Consider the following 17,858-nt stretch of genomic DNA (forward strand, 5'->3'; position numbering starts at 1 on the left):
AAAAGCATTCGACAATGGAAGATGGTACAAGATGTTCAAAATCCTGACAAAAATAGGGGTAAGCTATAGGGAAAGACGGATGATACAGAATACGTAGAATAACCAATAGGAAAAAATAAGAGTGGAAGAACAAAAAGATATTCTCGGATTAAAAAGGTTGTAAGACAGGGACGTAGTCTTTTGCTCCTCCTGTTCAGTCTATATATCAAAGAAGCAATGAAGAAAACAAAAGAAAGGTTCAGGAGTGGGATTTAAGTGCAAGGCGAACAGATACCAACGTTAAGATTAGCTGATGAATTTTATATCCTGAGTGAAAGTGAAAAAGAATTACAGGATGAGTTGAATGGAATAGTCTAATGGGTTGAGAATAAATCGGAAAAGGACAAAAGTCACGAGACGAGGCAAAAATGAGAATAGCGAGAATCTCGACATTAAAACTGGTGATCACGAAATGAAAAAAGTCATGGAATTCTGTTGCCTTTCAGTCAAAATAACCCATGATGGACGAAGCAAGGAGAACAAATAAAACAGACTAGCACAGCTAAAGAGAGCTTTCGTGACGAAGGGGAGTCTACTGGTGGGAAACATAGGTCTAAATTTGTAGAAGAAATTTCTGTGATGCAACGTGTAACTGTGCAGTCGCCACTATCTTTATCTTAAAGAAAACTCATATCTAACTCGTCGATGTCCGTTTTTCCGTAATTATGGTACGCTCTTTTCACCGCACGCGTTGCGATTGCTAAGCACGCTGAGCAGTTAACAGCGATTAGCAAGGTGTACAAACCGTAGGGCCGTGCAGAAGTCATACAGTCGTCCTGTGTACAAGACGCTGGGGGCAAAACACCACCAAAAACAACGCGCTATGGCAGACTGCAAGGTAATCAGGCATTGTGGTTCCGTGTTGTGATAATCTAACTGTCGTCAGTGCCGGCATCCGATACAGACGATAACGTTCTTCATATTATAAACAGAGGTGTAAGATAGAGAAGGGGAACTCAGTTTACTGTCATTACTTGTACTGCTACTATGTTTCCTTTGGTTTTTTCCTCTGCGAAAACAACTGTGAGTTACATCTTGAAGGTAGATTTTCAGATAATGCTCCGCTCTTGTTATATAAATATCAAAATCTGTTATACTAAGACGAACTGATTCAAACAAATGTTTGTCTTAGCCAGAGTTGTATTTCTAAGCGACTCTTTCCTGCAAAGATCTGGAACAGGTACCTCATGCAAAATTTACAAGTACCAACGTCAATCTAATTCTCCTAACAATTTTTAAATCAATATTACAACGGAGAGAGAAACAGCTGTACTAAAATTCTATGCTTCTGAATATGTTTAGTTTCAGGATGGAGTTAAACACAACTTGATTAAGCAAAATATTAAATTTGAAGATATAATAGAAGAACTTGGAAGTTTTGGAAAGTTCCAAATACGAATGAACATCATCTTCAATGTCATCGCAGTAATATTTTCAACAATGTCTTCATACGCCAGGATAATTGCTCTGACGGTACCTGAACACTGGTGCCATGTCCCAGGAAGGGAAGGTACAAATTTAACTGCGGAAATGTGGAAGAATGTTACAATACCAAGGCAAGTAAATAACCTGTTATATTTAGCTAAACGGTTGTTACTAGTATATAGCAAAACGACGGCTGAATAGTATAATGTTTTACAATGTTTTATAATTTTTGGGGGTAAATGAAGTATTCAAGGACACAATAACACATTAAAATAGCAGAGCAGTAGGCAAAGGTTTGTTGAGTGGGATGAGAAAATGAGGGTCTCGAATTTACAAGCACATAAGCGTCACTGAACACAGTAAAATGAGCAATGAGATTCATAGTCAGCGAAAGTTGTGCCAAGACCGACAAATCCAAGCATGCAAGGGAAAAGAAACGCAGTATTCATTTTTGTTTGAAATACCACATAAAGTGAATATGTTGGTGAACAATATTTCGTTCATGCCATGGATTCAGTAAACATCCAGCGAATTGGACTGGAGAGGGGAAGGCACAACGCAAACTAAATTCAATGTTTAGATGGCTTCCTGAAATATTCGTACTATAAGGCACTGCCAAAAATACAATGTACGCACATGAATACCTTGTAGGCTTCACTCTGAACCAATGTCTAAAAATCGTAGTCAATGAAACCATAAAGCATTCTGATCTTCTATTATGTTTTCATCTACAAACGTTAGTTTACGGCTTGCGCTACGAACTCTTCAGGAGGATCTGAATAGAGCAATTCGCTCCCGGTTCCCAACTTCTTTCGGAGGCATCAGTGGCTTGACTTGTACGTCGGTCATTACTTCACATTCTGGAAGAATGCGTCTTGTTTACTAGTGAGAGAACAGTCAAGGCATTTTCGCTGAGACTTAAGATGTGTGCGTGTGGCCGAAGTTACTGTCCCTCTAAGTCTTTGCTGTAATTACCTACTATCTCTTGGACTCTACAACACGCTGCTTTTAACATTTATTTAGTGAGGTAGATAGTTCCTTTATTATTCCATGGAACATTTGCACGATTAATCATAATGATGTGGAACCAATCATTTTACATTCATGTTACCAGTTCACGTGAAACGATATTTACGACGAAACCAGTTACTGGTGTTTGTTTTAATACAGATGGGAATTATTTAATCCTACACACCAACATTTTCATACAGCATCTATGGTATAGAAGGCATTTTCAAGGAGAAACCTTTCCAGTTTGTTTTCATATTTAACTTTTCTGTATGTAAGCTACTGTGTATCGTTTGGCAAGTGACCAAAAGTCTGTTGGCAGCATTCTTCAGTAATTTTTTTTCAGCTAAAGATTAATGTGGAATAGCGAATGTCATTCCTCTTCTGATTTTTTCATGATGCCCTTCGTTGTTCCTTTTGAATAGTAGTGGGCTACTTACAAGAAACTTCATAAAAGAGTAGATACACTGCGGATCACAAATAAAAACATATTTATTATTCACAAAAAATATATTTGAGCAATAAAAATTTTCTTCTGTGAAGATGGGTTTCCCCAGAGTATTATTTCGTACGACATTATTCAATGAAAATACGCAGATCATATTACTTAATGTATTCTCTCTCCCCAAGATTTATAATGATTCAAAGTGCAAATGTGAATGAACTGAGAAGTTTTAGGAGCTAAAAACTGTGTTTCCTCCAGTTTAAATCCTCACCAAACTGCAAACCTAAAAGTTTTGAAGTATCCATTCCAGTTACACTGTCCTCACTGTGTGTTACCTTCATCATTTGTGAAGTACCTCCAGATGTAGAGGGTTCAATTAATTGTGACTTCTAAATTTAGAGTGAGAGAATTTGTAGAAAAGCACTCTTTACTATAAGAACATCACTCATCTTTTCTTATGTTGTTGTATGTATGTCAGTATTGATTACAATACCGGTATTATCAACAAAAGAATTAACTATGTTTATCGTGTATTACTAGAAAGGTCGTGTACATATATGATTGCAGGCCGGAGTGGCCGTGCGGTTCTAGGCGCTACAGTCTGGAGCCGAGCGACCGCTACGGTCGCAGATTTGAATGCTGCCTCGGGCATGGATGTGTGTAATGTCCTTAGGTTGGTTAGGTTTAATTAGTTCTAAGTTATAGGCGACTGATGACCCCAGAAGTTAAGTCGCATAGTGCTCAGAGCCATTTGAACCATTTGAACATATATGAGTAACATCAGAGGACCTGCAATAGAGCCTTATGAAACCCAATAAGTCATTTCCCCTATTCAGAAGAGTCTCCCATCCTTACAAAGGAAGAATTAGTAAGTATAACATTTTGCTTTAGGTTTGTTAGATATATCATCCATTGGTTGGCAGTACCACCAATTCTATAAAACCTCCTAATTCATACAGTCAGATTTCTTAGATAATCAACTGAAAATGTTAGTCGCTGTTCCATTATCGTTTTATGGTAGTAAATTTTGGTGAGCGGTCGTGCGAATAGCATTCTCAGTTGTGCAACTCCTCTGATGTGCACATTTGTGATTTACTAAGGAAATTGTTGTTGATCAGTTAAGATCTGGAGTTCAGCACAATCGCAAATATTTTGGAAAACGATGTCAGTAGTGAAATGGGTCGGTTCTTATTGAAATTTCTCCTATCACCTTTCATATGGCGGGGTGAGGGTGTGGCTGTTATCAATGGTATATTGCTATCTGCCATGAATTAGTGATGCATGACATATTTCGCAGTAGACGGCACTTATTTTATGAGGTTCGTCTTTAGTACTCTGTTGAAAACATTGTGGATTCTAGATGAACTTTTATTTTTGAAAGAACATGTAATTTTCTTACTTTTAGGAGGGGAATGTGTGAAACATCCCTAAGAACGTTCTACAGGCACCAAACGCCGGTTAGTGCCCCTTAGAGAAATACCAAGGATGAACAACAGTTGTAACTTGTCCGTCAGGTGCTGGAAGGTTTCTTGGCGAATGGCAGCCCATTCTTGACGAAGTACTGCACTGAGGAAGGGTATCGATGTCGGTCGATGGGGCCTGATACGAAGTCGGCGTTGCAAAACATCCCAAGGGTATTCTTCGGGATTCATGTCAGGACTCTGTGCAGGCCAGTCCATTACAAACATGTTATTGTCGTGTAACCACTCCGTCACAGGCCGTACATTATGAACACGTGCTCGATTGTGTTGAAAGAGGCAATCACAATCTCCGAATTGCTCTTCAACAGTGGGATGCAAGAAGGTGCTTAAGACATCGATGTACACCTGTGCTGTGATAGTGCCACGCAAAACAATAAGGGGTGGAAGCCCCCTCCATGAAAACACGTCCACACCATAACACAACCGCCTCCAAATTTTACTGTTGGCACTACACAGATTGGCAGGTGACGGTCACCGGGCATTCCCCATACCCACACCCTGCCATCGGATCACCACATTGTGTACCGTGATTCTTCACGCCACACAAATTCTTTCCACAGTTCAATCGTTCAATGTTTACGCTCCTTACAGCAAGCGAGGCGTCATTTGGCATTTACCGGCTTGATGTGTGACTTATGAGCAGCCGCTCAACCGTGAAATCCAAGTTTTCTCACTTCGCGCCTGTCATTGTACTTGCAGTGGATCCTGATACAGTTTGGAATTGCTGAGTGATGGCCTGGATAGATGTGCGTAGCGGCCATTCTGCTCTCTCACGATGGCTGATGACTACTGAGGTCGCCGATATAGATTACATGGCAGTAGGTGGCAACACAATGCACCTAATATGAAAAACGTATGTTTTTGGGGGTGTCCGGATACTTTTGATCACATGGTGTACTTCGTACGCGCAGTCGACCATCACTTGCGTGCAGGCAGAATCTGCTTTTATCGCTGAAGACCACGGCGCGCCATTCCATCTTCCAAGTGACCCTCTGACGGCGGCAGTCGAGCCGTCCACGTCGATGCTGCGGCGCGAGTGGAAGACGGGCCAGAGGTGTTCGTGCCCGTAGTCCCACTGATTATAACCGACTTGCAACACTTCGGGTTCAGACGTTTGGACTCACAAGCCCTCTTACCTGCGCTGTGGTAGCTGTACGATATGCCACTGGCGCCCCTACAATACGACGATACCGAGCGAGGTGGCGCAGTGGTTAGCACACTGGACTCGCATTCGGGAGGACGACGGTTCAATCCCGTCTCCGGCCATCCTGATTTAGGTTCTCCGTGATTTCCCTAAATCGCTTCAGGCAAATGCCGGGATGGTTCCTTTGAAAGGGCACGGCCGATTTCCTTCCCTATCCTTTCCTCACCCGAGCTTGCGCTCCGTCTCTAATGGCCTCGTTGTCGACGGGACGTTAAACACTAATCTCCTCCTCCAATACGACGATCCAGCCGTGAGTCTGTGCCCTTCTTCGGTTGCGAGAATATTCAAGTGATCACTGATACTTGTAACTGACGCAGCCCGTTCAACTTGGTGATAATTTTCCGAATGAATCATCCCGCCACTCGAAAGGCTTTCAGACTCGTTCACTTGGTTGTGGAAAGCACAAGTGCGTTTCTATGGCAAGGTTTCAGACGTTTGCACCACACGGAGCCTTCTGGCTGTGTGCATCTCCTATTTACGGATACACACAGCTGGCACTCTGGCAAGTGTGCCCCTACGCTATCTGTTGGCGGACGACGTTGAAACCATAATAAGTACATCTTCTATCCCCCAGGTAGCATAGGCCGCCATCGAACCAAAATCGACGTCTTCTTTCCAGATGTACTGAGTTTTTCCAGTAGTGTATACGTAAAGCGTTCAATTAAATTTCCCATTTTAAGCTTTCCTGCCCGAAAGGGGCTGTTAACAATTTCAGTTCATGGTAGCAGAGGTAGTAATATTAGTTTCCGCTCTTGCAGCATACGGCATATGAAACATTGAGGTGTATAATTATCCATTACGATTGCAGTTTTCCCAAAATACAAACAAATAAATCACTGTGACGGTTTGCAGGGAAAGGATATTTCAATAGAATGAAAAGTAATTGGAATACAGTGTTGTCTCACCCTACTACGAGAATGCATAAGTACGTTCTTGGAGAGAGAAGCGAGAATAAACGCAAACAAATGCTTATTCATTTAAGGATTCAGAAGACAAGAACCTGAAAATTACGTTCATTATCACAGACACTAAACTGCATTTTTGGGCAATGTGCTAATCTGCCTCTTCATATGTTATTCAGCATGAGATCCATACTTTTAAGGCCTGTCGATTGCTTTGGTAATGTTTCCTTCTCGTTTGCTAAATGATGAAAAAAATCCAATTCCATGGTACTGATGTTTCTTTCGAATCTTTGCAGAGACGTTCTTTGACCGTTGTTGCTTGTTATTCGTAAAGCAGGCTACCATTCCTGCTCCCACTGGATCGAGGTTTCCAGAAGGATTTACGAATTGTGTTCGAAATCGAAGTTAACAAGTGAAACACACTCTAGATCACCCAGAATTTCCATGTTAATTTATGTAGATACATAAATATCCATTAGCATAACTCATTCGAACAGCAGCAGAACAAAATCCATTCCAGTACGATTATGCCATAGGTGGTAAATCATTGGAAGCGGTAACGACCGTAAAATACTTAGGAGTTACTACCCGGAGCGATCTGAAGTGGAATGATCACATAAAACAAATAGTGGGAAAAGCAGGCGCCAGGTTGAGATTCATAGGAAGAATTCTAAGAAAATGTGACTCATCGACGAAAGAAGTAGCTTACAAAACGCTTGTTCGTCCGATTCTTGAGTATTGCTCATCAGTATGGGACCCTTACCAGGTTGGATTAATAGAAGAGATAGACATGATCCAGCGAAAAGCAGCGCGATTCGTCATGGGGACATTTAGTCAGCGCGAGAGCGTTACGGAGATGCTGAACAAGCTCCAGTGGCGGACACTTCAAGAAAGGCGTTACGCAATACGGAGAGGTTTATTATCGAAATTACGAGAGAGCACATTCCGGGAAGAGATGGGCAACATATTACTACCGTCCACATATATCTCGCGTAATGATCACAACGAAAAGATCCGAGAAATTAGAGCAAATACGGAGACTTACAAGCAGTCGTTCTTCCCACGCACAATTCGTGAATGGAACAGGGAAGGGGGGATCAGGTAGTGGTACAATAAGTACCCTCCGCCACACACCGTAAGGTGGCTCGCGGAGTATAGATGTAGATGTAGATGAATATAATCAGATTTAAATCCTCTCATGCGAAAATTATATTGAATTTCTTTCAGTGATGTATTCGTTATTTCTCTGTCGTTACAATTTTTTCCACAAAGTTCCGTTCTCCTATGGTCACTCTTTCTTTTCTTTGGGCTCATTCAAGTAGCGAAATTTTAATTATGGCCAGCCTGTACTACAGAAAGGAACTAATAAGATACAGCATTTTCAGCAAAATTGGAACTGATTACGAAATCAGCTACCGTTTTAGAAAGAGAGCACTTTACAACTATGTAGACATGGCGTTGGTTCAGGAGACTTTCCGTCATTGACATAGTCGTGGCTGAGATAGACAACTCAGAACGTAAAAGATGAAAGAAGAGGTAGCTTAAGCATGAGACGACCTGCTTGGAATGTTACAGAGCCTTAGTTAAGGCAATGGCAAGAAAAAAGCGTTTTTGTTTCTGTAATCCTTCATGGCAAATGGTTCACGTGGCTCTGAGCACTATGGGACTTAACATCTGAGGTCATCAGTCCCCTAGAACTTAGAACTACTTAAACCTAACTCTCCTAAGGACATCACACACATCCATGGCCGAGACAGGATTCGAACCTGCAACCGCAGCGGTCGCGCGGTTCCACTCTGAAGCGCCTAGAACCGCTCGGCCACACCGGCCAGCCAATCCTTCATGATGGGACCAGTTCGTCGAGTGTAGCGCAAGACACTGTTCTCTCCAAATTTCAGGTAGGCAGTGGGGCCAGCTATCTAAAAAGAATAGAAAACAGCACGATAGCCCAGCATATGTTATTCTCATTTCTGTGACTCTAATCCTGAGTAATGCTAAACTAGAGATAATGTGTATGTTTACTTTCAACAACGTACACCATTAAATAATAGCAGGAATGCTGACAATTATTTTTCGAAAAGACTTCCTAACTTTAAAATTCATCATTGATGTTGGCATTTTTATCTCTCGAGAAAAGCTGTTCTTGCTACTGTCAATCTAGGTTTTACATCCATTTTCCTTTTGCCACCGTAAAATTGTTTTGCTGTCTAGAGAGCAATATTCCCTCTGCATCACCGGACTTAATTTGAATAACTTCACTGCCCGTATATTTGTATCGATACATCAAAGGAACGAGTGCTTATTTAGGAAGCTTTATCACTAAATGAGAACAGAGTCTGCTGAATGAGCTTTTCAATTTTCAGTACACTTAAGACAAAAAGAAACGCAATAGTAATAAGAGCGAAAGTATTACCAGACTAAGCCTGGGCTGGTTTGCTGTAGTGCCCTAAAATTAGGTACAGTTTTTAACCAATTTACCACCAAATTGCTCCTAAAGAAGTGGTTAGTGGAACAATATTGACATATTCATATGACAACTACCGTTGTTGTTATTGCGGTCTTCAGTCCAGAGACTAGTTTGTGCAGCTCTCCATGCTACTCTATCCCGTGCAAGCTTCTTCATCTCCGGGTATATACTGCAACCTACATCCTTCTGAATCTGTTTAGTGTATTCATGCCTTCGTCTTCCTCTGCAATTTTTATCCTCTGCACTTCCCTCTAATACTAAATTAATGAACCCTTGATGCCTCAGAAGGTGTCCTACCAACCGATCCCTTCTTCTAGTAAAGTTGTGCCACAAACTCCTCTTCTCCCCAATTCTATTCAGTACCTCGCATTAGTTACGTGATCTGCCCATCTAGTCTTCAGTATTCTTCTGTAGCACCACATTTCCAAAGATTCTTGTCTAAACTATTTATCGTCCATGTTTCACTTCCATACATGGCTACAATCCATACAAATACTTTCAGAAAAAACTTCCTGACACTCAAATCTGTACTCGATGTTAACAAATTTCTCTTCTTCAGAAACGCTTTCATTGCGATTGCCAATCTTCATTTCATAGCCTCTCTACTTCGACCATAATCAGTTATTTTGCTCTTCCTAATCTAATTCCCTCAGCATCACCCGATTTAATTCGACTACATTCCATTATCCTCGTTTCGCTTTTGCTGATGTTCATCTTATGTGCTCCTTTGAAGGCACTGTCTATTCCGTTCAACTGCTTTTCCAGGTCCTTTGATGTCTCTGACAGAATTGTGATGTCGTTAGCAAACCTTAAAACTTTAATTTCTTCTCCATGGATTTTAATTCCTACTCCAAATTTTTCTTCTGTTTCCTTTACTGCTTGCGTAACATATAGATTGAATAACATCTGAGACAGGTTACAACTCTGTCTCACTCCCTTCCCAACCACTGCTTCCCTTTCATGCCCCTCGACTCTTACAACTGCCATCTGGTTTCTGTACAAATTGTAAATAGCCCTTAGTTCCCTGTATTTGAGCCCTGCCACCTTCAGAATTTGAAAGAGAGTATTCCAGTCAACGTTGTCAAAAGCTTTCTCTAAGTCTTCAAATGGCAGAAACATAGGTTTATCTTTTCTTAATTTATCTTCTAAGATAAGTCGTAGGGTCAATATAGCCTCACGTGTTCCAACCTTTCTACGAAATCCAAACTAATCTTCCCCGAGGTCAGCTTCTACCAATTTTTCCATTCGTCTGTAAAGAATCCGCGTTAGTATTTTGCAGCAGTGACTTATTAAACTGATAGTTAGGTAATTTTCACATATGTCAACGTCTGCATTCTTTGGGATTGGAATTATTATATTCTTCGTGAGGTCTGAGGGTATTTCGCCTATCTCATACATTTTGCTCACCAGATGGTTGAGTTTTGTCAGGACTGGCTCTCCCAAGGCCGTCAATAGTTCTAATGGAATGTTGTCTACTCCCGGGGCCTTGTTTCGACTCAGGTCTTTCAGTGCTCTGTCAAACTCTTCACGCAGTATCATATCTCCCATTTCATTTTCGTCTACATCCTCTTCCCTTTCTATAACATTGCCCTCAAGTACATCGCCCTCCTAACTCTCTGCTTTCCCTTCTTTCCTTAGAACTGGGATTCCATCTGAGCTCTTGATATTCATACAAGTGGTTCTCTTCTCTCCAAAACTCTCTTTAATTTTCCTGAGGCAGTATCTATCATACCCCTAGGGATATATGCCCCTACATCCTTACCTTTGTCCTGTAGCCATCCCTGCTTAGACATTTTGCACTTCGTGTCGAACGCATTTTTCAGACGTTTGTATCCCTTTTTGCATGCTTCATTTACTGCATTTTTATATTTTCTTCTTTCAACAAGTAAATCCAATATCTCTACTGTTACCCAAGGATTTCTACTATCCCTCGTCTTTTTACCCATTTGATCCTCTGCTGCCTTTAATATTTCATTTCTCAAAGCTACTCATTCTGCTTCTACCGTACTGCTTTCCCCCGTTCTTGTCAATCATTCGCTAATGCTCCCTCTGAAACTCTCTACAACCTCTGATTCTGTCAGTTTATCCAGGTCCCATCTCTTTAATTTCCATCCTTTTTACAGTTTCTTCAGTTTTAAGCTACAGTTCATAACCATTAGATCGTGGTCGGAGTCCACATCTGCCCCTGGAAATGGCTTACAATTTAAAACCTGGTTCCTAAATATGTCTTACCATTATATAATCTATCTGATACCGTCTAGTATCTCCTGGCTTCTTCAATGTATGCAACCTTCTTTAATGATTCTTAAACCAAGTGTTAGCTATGATTAAGTTATGCTCTGTGTAAAATTCTACAATGCGGCTTCCTCTTTCATTCCTTAACCCCATTCCATATTCACCTACAACTTTGCCTTCTCTTCTTTTCCTACCATCGCATTCCAGTCCTCCATGACTATTACATTTTCGTCTCCTTTCACTATCTGAATAATTTCTTCAATCTCTTCGTCATCTGCGGAGCTGGTTGGCATATAAATTTATACTACTGTGGTAGGCGTGGGCTTCGTGTCTATCTTTGCTACAATAATGGGTTCACTATGCTGTTCGTAGTAGCTTGGCCGCGCTCCTATTTTTTTATTCATTATTGAACATACTCCACCATTACCCCTATCTGATTTTGTGTTTATAACCCTGTCATCGAACTTCACTAATTCCCATTATATCTAGCTGTAACTTAAATTTTTCCCTTTTTAAATTTTCTAACCTACCTGCCAGATTAACGGATCTGACATTCCTCGCTCCGAACCGTAGGACGCCATATTTGTTTCTCCTGACAACGACGTCCTCCTGAGGAGTCCTCGCCCGGAGATCCGAAGGGGGACTGTTTTACCTCCGTATTATTGTACCCCAGGACGCCATCATCATTTAACCATACAGTAAAGCTGCATGCACTCGGGAAAACTTACGGCTGTAGTTTCCCCTTGCTTTCAGCGTTCGCAGTACCAGCACAGCAAGGCCGTTTTGGTTAATGTTACAAGGCCAGATCAGTCAATCATGCAGACTGTTGCCCCTGCAACTACTGAAAAGGCTGCTGCCCCTCTTCAGGAACCACACGTTTGTCTGGCCTCTCAACAGATACCCCTCCGTTGTGGTTGCACCTGCGGTACGGTTATCTGTATCGCTGACGCAGGAAAGCCTCCCCACCAACGGCGAGGTCCTTTGTTCATAGGAACTACTATCGAGGTGTAATAGTGAAAATAATATGCTACTTCAGGTGGCATTCAGTGTTAGCCCTTTTCTTGATGGCTTGCTGTATGGATTCCGAACTTCTTTCACTGTTTCCTGCCTCACTGATTTTGTAAAGCTTTCCTTCGTGTGGCAGTCAGACATTACTGCAGACACGTAGAAGCTTTTCATTGCTGTATAGAATCAAATAGTTTCAGCTACAAGATGCTCCGTACGGACATTCGAAAATAAAGACTATGAGAAATTTGGAGGACACAGAGTGTCGTGCTAGAATGAACGTCCGGAACAGACAAGTCTTGATTCCAACTACGAAAACGCATTCTTCTTGCCGCTAGCGTAGTCAAGTCTTGGAAACTTCTAGGTATTGTTTGACGACTCAGTTGTGATAAGAATGGTTTGTGAGCGTGAGACTGATTTACCCTGCTAAATTCGCTTGAATTTCCCTAGTCATCTTGATGGAATAGTCTAAAGCAGTGAGGCAAATTTTTTGATTACAAGAAAGTCGTTTCATGCATAGGCTACTCTTACTTTTCACGTTTCACGTTGCAAGCTGTCTACCTCAGCTACGATTGTCCCAGGCACCAATGCGCTTTGTCTGCATAGTTGTAAAGCACTCACTTTCTATAACTGTAGCTGCTCTCGAAATCAGTTCCAGTTTTTCTACAAAAGCAGTATCTTATCACTTCCTTTCGCTAGGACTTTAATTGAGGTTTTACATATGACAAGTAAATGACGAATCTTAACCCTCCTTGTCAAATGTCTATTGGCAACCTCGGAGGAGTAGCCATAGTCATCTGCTCCACGAATCTCGGATTACATCACCGGCAGAGTAAGTGAAAGTCTCTAAACAGAGTCGGCAGCTGTCAGTTACACGAATTTGTATTTTGTTCGTTGTCTCAGTATCAAACCAAGAACGAAAAAATTATGGATGCGATGAACAAACTTGTTAATATACATTACTTATGGTAGATCTGGAGATGAAATATATATGGAAGTGCACAACTGCATATATGCTAATTTCTTCTGTTTCGCTCCTGCTTCAATAGTTATACAATCAATTTTTTCTTTTGAATCCACAAAGTGATTTATTACTCCTCGGCGTCGATGTATTAGTCTATTATCCATTATATCTCCATACTTTTGTGGTATTCCTCATATTCTAGATGTGTATCACACCAGATGTAGATAAAGTCCGTTTGTGGTCAACAGTGTGTAGTACGACTCACTTACACGACGCAACACTGAGGGCGAGATTTTGGTCTTTCTCGGGGTAGAGCTATGAATTATGCTAACTCTATAAGTATATCGCTTTTCATGAGGTTAATTAAAAAAATTCATTCTTTTAGCTGCAGCTTCACTTTATTACGTAAAGATATTTTATTGGACACAGTGCTGCCGTTCTTAGTAACTTAAAAATATTTTCGAGAAGTAAGTAATAAGAGAATTGACATTTCATATCTGAAACTGCATTCATCATTTTGTATTTTCCCTGAGATCGCTATAAAAACTGATATACTTTTATTTGTTACACATTGAGAAGAACTATTTTTGGACAGTTTTATTTCTTTGATCTGTTATCAGTCTGTTTTTTTCATAGTCTGGTGTCTTTTCTGGCATTGTAAATAGAACAATGGTTGATCGTTTGGAGTCGGTTGCCACACTGGACAATAGGCTACTCAACATGTGTTATCAACAAATAAGCATACCCTCATATCAGAGGTCCTTTTAAAATCTATTGACTTCCACAGACAAGACGGAGAGTACAGTCGATGCCTGATGAAGACCCAAGGGGAAGAGAACGAAACTACACCCTGCTTGTATGGCTGGGACTACGACACCACGTGGCTGTCCCTTACTGCCGCTTCGCAGGAGGACTGGGTGTGCGATAAGGAACTGTACCCAAATACCGTGTATTCCGTGAGCCTCTTCGTTTCCACCGCCATTGGAGTTACTCTCTTTTACATTGGTGACAGGTGAGTACCTCATAGTAAGATTAAAATTTGCTAAAAAATTTGAATAATAATGATAACTGTTCTCCGTTTATGGAAGATGAGACAGTCAAGTCATTGTAAGTCTGCAGACTTTGGTGGTCGCCGTCACTGAAGGTAAAAACTTCTGGGTTGTTAGGTTCCATCGTATACCTTCTACACAGACGACGTTTCGACCTCTCTGATTCAGGACCTTGTGGTATTCGCGATTGATTGAAGACTGTCAGAGACCAGTGTCGCGATCTCTTACACAGCAGGGCGCTTTCCCTCGCTCATGCCGGAAAAGTGGGATTAAAATACCTACTGCTCTCGTTGGTGGGCCATCTTCATTGGCTAGTAAGCGAAGTATTCAAGAGCTAATACTTAAGAAGTAGGGTTACTGCTTGAAATTATTGTGACTTGTTTTGGTGTACCATTGTCATTGGATATAAATGGATTTTTCCCACACTTATGCCAGAGGAGAATTACTGGTTAAAATTCTTCTTGCTGCTACTGGGGGGCCACCGTTATTTGATAGAAGTGAAACGGACAGAGCAAGAGAGGGGTTCTGTTTACCAAACAATATTATTGTCCTCAGAGATGGCTTCCTGGACGTTGTTTTTATTTCTCGCACACCGCAGCGGCGTATTCAGTTTCTTGATGATGGGGATCCACGGAGCCTGCAACCTATAGCTCTCCTATCTATTGAAGTTACATTAGTTCTTAGAAATTTAGCCGGCTGCTATGACCGAGCGGTTCTAGGCGCTTGAGTCCGGAACCGGGCTGCTGCTACGGTCGCAGGTTCAAATCCTGCCTCGGTCAAGGATGTGTGTGATGTCCTTAGGTTAGTTAGGTTTAAGTAGTTCTAAGTCTAGGGCAGGCCCGTCCAAACTGTGCCCCTGGGGCACCAGCGCCCGCGATCGCCCGCGGCCAGCGCCCGGTGCGAATTCGTATGTTGCTGCAGTGGCCGAGCCTTGTCGCTTAGCTGACTGTGCGGACCTCCCGCCCAGCCTCGCCATGCCGCTGTACGTGCGCTTCGTACGGACGACAGACCGCTGCACCAGCAGCCGTTCAAAGTGACACAGAGTCGTTAGTCAAGAGATGCAAGGCTACAGTGGATCGAGATGAATGGTCAACAGCAGCAGACAAAAAGAAAAAGGAGCGGCGCGTCCGCATTATTTAAACCCGAGGGGGAAATTAATTTACAAGAACAGTTTGAAAACATATTTTTGGAGATAAGTGAGCATCAACAGGCCTTAGATATATTTGTTCGCCCAATTTCCCTTCGGGCAGACGACGTCTCACAAGTGCTTCAACTAGAGCTGATTGACCTACAGTGCCATATACGCCTGAAGGACCGCTTTCTTATGTGTAAAACTTTGGATGACTTTTACAGCTATCTTCCACGAGAGAAATATCCTCTTTTGCACTAGCACTAGTTCTCTCAATGTTTGGTTCCAAATATATCTGTGAGCACTTTTTCTCTTTTTTAAAACTTGCTAAAACTAAGAACCGTTCATTACTTGGCGATAAAAATTTGACTAATTCTTTGAGGTTATCAGTCTCACGGAATATTGTACCAAACATAGACAAAATCGTGTCCTCGAAAAAGAAAAATGTGTAAAATGTTAGTGGTCTTCCTTAACAATGCTAACTGTAAGAATTAAAGAGCTTCATAACCTTAATTTTATTTTTTAATAAGTATTCAAACTAGGTCGGCTACAATTATTACGTACAAAACAGCAAACTAAGGATCCGATTTCTAAACTCTGAAAAGGGATACAAAAAGATGTAGCCCGAAGTATAACAAAAAATATTTACTTGTAACTGCTAACAGTAAGAATGAGACTCTATATCCTTTACATACATTTTTTTCTAAACGAGAATATTTATGACTCCAGTCCATTTAAGAAACTGATATACTTTTCAGAAGACACCTATTGTACATATGACGAGTGTGCATGTGCAGTACTAATAGAATGAATCTGTGGGTCAGAAAACAACTAAGATGTCCTTCGATTCTCGTTTTGCATATTGTTTTCTAAAGCTTTGCATAGTAATTCCGCCACGGGATCACTGGTTGTTATCTAAACGGTAAATGGTTTGCTTGTTTTACCGCTCATCGGCCTCTTTTACAGAGGTGCGCTTCCTCTGTTATTTACGTTGGATCTGACTGCGGGACAGTCCAGGGCAGAGCAGTCTCACTCACTCTGCAGCTCTCTCTCTCTCTCTCTCTCTCTCTCTCTCTCTCTCTCTCTCTCGCTCCTATGGCGACACTAGCGACACACGGTCGCGGACGGGGCGCTGAACTACACTGCCTGGCGCCCGCGGTGCGCAGTTCTTGGATGAGCCTGGTCTAGGGGACTGATGACCTCAGATGTTAAGTCCCATAGTACTTAGAGCCATCTGAAGCATTTAGAAATTTAATACGCTTTCTCGGTATTTTCCTCTATAACCTTCGGTTTCCTCCGCCACCACATGTACGTTATTAAAATCGGTGTCAACGCCACAGTTCTCGTGATTTCCGCTGCTGCATATTTCACATTTATTACAGCAGCGTATGACTTTCGTGTTCCTTAACATATTCTTTAACAGTCCTTTCCCTTCCGCCTGTACACAACTTGCAGCAGCCACACATAATTTTATAGACGCTCGCAATGTGGAGGTAATCTGGTGCATCAGTTTAATGACCGGAAAAAAGCCTTCTGTTTTGTTTTTACTGAAGAAAGAGGTCTCTATAAGAATCCTGCTTATGCGATCAGTGACCCGAGAAACAAATTGTAACTTAACACATTAAGAACTCTTTCCGATTAGCATGATGGACTGCCGAGAAACATTTAGTGCACCCATGTAGAGGTTTCCAATTCACGCAAACTTTATTGTTTCAATAGTGAAATGGAGTACATGATATGATAGCATTTACATATCAGTATCTCAAACGGGTCAGAGGTATCAGATATCAAGCCATGCTGAAACACCCATACCAGTACATGGTGTAGCCTCTACGAGCGGCAATGCAGGTGCTGACTGCGGCATCCACTCGACCCTACAGAGGGCGAATACTGTCCTGGGATACGTTACGCCACGCCTGCTCAACCTTCCAACATTCTGCGTGGTGTCTGTTTGTTCTAAGTCGTGTCTCCCTACCACTTGCGCGCAACGACGCTCTGAGCGTGTTTTTTTAGGGAACTGACTAGTTTGAACCTGGGAACTGTTGCTGGTAAGGAGACGCCAGACCACACATGACATGTAGAGTTCAGAAGAGTTCAGTGAGACTAGCGATGATGTAATCAAATACTTAATGATTTCAGCATCAACTCTACTGCACTCCCTGTAAAAGAATCTTAATACTAACTAAATTTAGTGGGAGGGGTTCAAGGCTTTCCTATTTTTAGTTAGCTGGTAAAATAACGTCGAAAAAGCAGTTAAGTTTACCATTGGAATTTTTATTCTACTCACAAAACATTGCTTATAAATTGTACTATTGATAAAAGTAAATTATTACAGGATGATAAAAACCAACTGCGTTCAACAAAAATGTGAACGAATATTCCCTGAATGGGTTTCCAAGTTCTGTAATGGATATAAGGATGACCTATTCCATATCACATCTATAATATAGGTTTAAATTAAGTTTCATAAAAGAGAAAACTATTAAAAATGGTTTACAGTGACCC

General features: G+C 41.5%; 1 protein-coding gene across 1 annotated transcript in view; it reads left to right on the top strand.

The window, feature by feature from the left end:
* The first annotated feature begins 760 nt into the window (after positions 1 to 760).
* Positions 761 to 17,858, top strand: part of LOC124607262 (solute carrier family 22 member 7-like) — a 134,297-nt gene continuing 117,199 nt past the window's right edge. Inside the window, exons 1-3 of the mRNA XM_047139536.1 lie at positions 761 to 877; positions 1,342 to 1,595; positions 13,963 to 14,187. Coding sequence (XP_046995492.1) covers positions 863 to 877; positions 1,342 to 1,595; positions 13,963 to 14,187 — 494 coding nt within the window. The 5' untranslated portion in view covers positions 761 to 862. The remainder of the gene's footprint in view (positions 878 to 1,341; positions 1,596 to 13,962; positions 14,188 to 17,858) is intronic.

The sequence above is a fragment of the Schistocerca americana genome, chromosome 3, assembly GCF_021461395.2.
Source record: "Schistocerca americana isolate TAMUIC-IGC-003095 chromosome 3, iqSchAmer2.1, whole genome shotgun sequence".
Lineage (NCBI taxonomy): Eukaryota > Metazoa > Arthropoda > Insecta > Orthoptera > Acrididae > Schistocerca > Schistocerca americana.